At 41.2% G+C, this 2,592-nt stretch overlaps 1 protein-coding gene across 1 annotated transcript in view; it reads left to right on the top strand.

The window, feature by feature from the left end:
- Nucleotides 1-220: 220 nt before the first annotated feature.
- SMPD4 (sphingomyelin phosphodiesterase 4) overlaps nt 221-2,592 on the top strand; it is a 20,943-nt gene continuing 18,571 nt past the window's right edge. The window contains exon 1 of the mRNA XM_009280028.1: nt 221-268. Within this exon, the coding sequence (XP_009278303.1) occupies nt 221-268 (48 nt within the window). The remainder of the gene's footprint in view (nt 269-2,592) is intronic.

Genomic DNA, 2,592 nt, shown 5'->3' with positions numbered 1-2,592 from the left:
TGACTGAATGGAATTCATACTTTCAGAAAACAGCTCAACCTCCAACTGTCTCAGGAATATTCCTCGCAGGAAAAGCACACCAACAAAACAAAAAAGCCCTTCTTGTTGCCGTGGCTTAAAGTCAGCTGTAATTTAGGAGAAAGGGAAAAAGGAAACCTAGGTACGTGGCATATCAGCAGGTGAGATAACTCTTCTGGGCCTCTGTCTCTCCATCTGCAATATGGGAAAAAAGACATACACAATCCTGATGTATACATTTGAAAATGCCGTATGTAAGAGTGATAATGGACCTATACCATTGATTTCAGAGGCTCCAGAACAGACCTATAAATATAAATAGACTGTCATTCCACAGTTCTCCTCAGCAATTCCCTTAGTTATTAGTTATTAATATTAGTTATAAAAAGTTATTAAAATAAAGCTCCCGTGCAGCTATTTTAGTAACTTGCACAAGTGTTACTGAGCCATCCCTACCAAGCACCTCCATTGTTCTGTTTCCACTTACTCACTGAATCATTTATTTCTTGTCGTTTTCTTTCTCCAGTTCTATCACCCACTGAAAATTCATCAGGTCTACTGTTTCCTTAACTTCTGGCAATCATACCCATAACTTTTATAGCTAAATAAACACATTGCAGAAGCTTTGCTGTCAAATCCCAATAGGTTTTTCTGGAGCTAAAATAGCTCTTTATCCCCACCTGGAGGAGGGACCGGCCCTTCAAAGGAAAGTGTTCACTCACAGCCAGAGACAGTCCCCAGCTGCAAAAGCACTTTTAAAACATGGCCAGCATCCCACCCAGGACACGCATTTCAAATACGTATATGCATCATAGCAAATACAGCTCAAACAGTTCTATTCATTCACACTTTTGTACGTGTCAGAGAAATCACACTTTCGTACACGTCAAAGCACTCTTCTGTCATCTGTTACCAGCTTGCTACACTCAAAATACTGGACATTTGTTAAAAAAAAATCATACGCAATATAAAAAAGGAAAGGAATAAACAAATTAATTGCCTGGCAGAATTCCAAATGGGGCTGTCTGAAAAGCTGTTAATTTGTCTTTTCAGTAGTCAGGAACTGGATTGCTCTACTGCCACCAGAGCTGCTGCCTTCCCTCCTCTTACTCACCGCCAAGAGCAAAAAGCAGTTTTGAGATCCAGTTTGGGAAAAGCAGATTGGAGTGGAAGCACATGTCAATACCAAGGAATAATGTACTATTTTTAATTCTGACCCTGTAAACATTTATGTAAATATTGAATCATTTTACACTGGTAAATAACCCTGTTAAACTGGATGAATAAAGTCACCTTGCAGGGTCAGAGCTGACGTTACAAAAGGGATTCCTCTGTTGTTCTAACATAATTTTTATGCTTTGTTTCAATGTTAATGACAGCAGTGGAGTGTGAGGCCACATCATTTTGTTTGACCTCCTACACAACCTAAACCAGACCATTTCACTCAACTATTCCCGCATCTCCTCGCATAAAACAATCAAAACGATCAAGGAAATCTACATTTTACCCACAGTGATCTTTTCTGACAAAATCTGTAAATCTTATCACAAACAAAACCAAACTTGTCCCAGCAGGATTATTTTCTGTAATCAGGTTTACTAGTGTTAATTATATGTTAATTATATAGCTGTCTTTGGTATTTTATAAAATTAATTATTCTTTTCTAGGCCTCTGACTGGAATTCTCTCTCTGAATACTGGCACAACACGAGCATTCCCCTAATTTTATGGAATTTCCCCAAACTTCCCAATTTTTTAAAAAATGAGCAGCAGATAGTTTTTCTGCCCATCTCTTTTTCTTCCACATGAATTACTGGGGCTTTGCAATTAAACGTATCATCTTGCTTCCTTCTAAATAAGAATCATAAGCATGTATCAAACACTCTTCTGCATTACTAACAATTTTAATATCTTTGTCTATCTACCAGTGGGATATTACCATCACAAGGATTTCTTTCGCTCTCCTTACACACTGAGAAGTGACTATCCTTACCTCTATAACCACGTATTTTTGCTGGTGACTTCAGCTTCTCTTATCAATTCTCTTATCTTGAAATGTGTAGTTACTGTTTCCTATAGCTCAGCTGATGTAGCAGCTCTCATTTCTAAGAGTCTCGTGTCACAGCTGCCTCATTTTCTGACATAGCTTGCTGGCCATTTAATACACTTCTGTTTAAAAACTCCTACTTTTCCTCCACAGTATTGTGACGTTTTTCTACTACATCGTTTTCAAATCCCCCCGTAGTCTGGACAAAAACTGTCCCTTTGAACGCTCAGGAAGTATGTATTAGCAACGAGGTCCGTCTTTGTTCACACTGCTTTTGATTTGCTCGCAAGGCGCTCTCTCCAAACGCCGCTGTCTGAGCAAACGATGGCTTCAGCCTCACCACCACCAAGCCCCAGGCTGCCGCGGGCTTGGCTGACCGCGCTCCCTTTTGCCTTGCCATACCCTTCATTTTTAACACCTCTCCAGCCGCGTCCGCGAAACTCCCGCCCGGAGCCCCTCACCGAGCACACGGATTGTCGGGGCGGGGCCGAAAGCCCCCCCCGGGCCGCGGCCGCCCCGCAGGGCCCT

Source organism: Aptenodytes forsteri, unplaced genomic scaffold (genome assembly GCF_000699145.1).
Source record: "Aptenodytes forsteri isolate BGI_AS27 unplaced genomic scaffold, ASM69914v1 Scaffold323, whole genome shotgun sequence".
NCBI classification, from domain to species: Eukaryota; Metazoa; Chordata; class Aves; order Sphenisciformes; family Spheniscidae; genus Aptenodytes; species Aptenodytes forsteri.
Note: the sequence above shows the minus strand (reverse complement) of the source record. Positions and strands in the feature narration are given on the sequence as shown.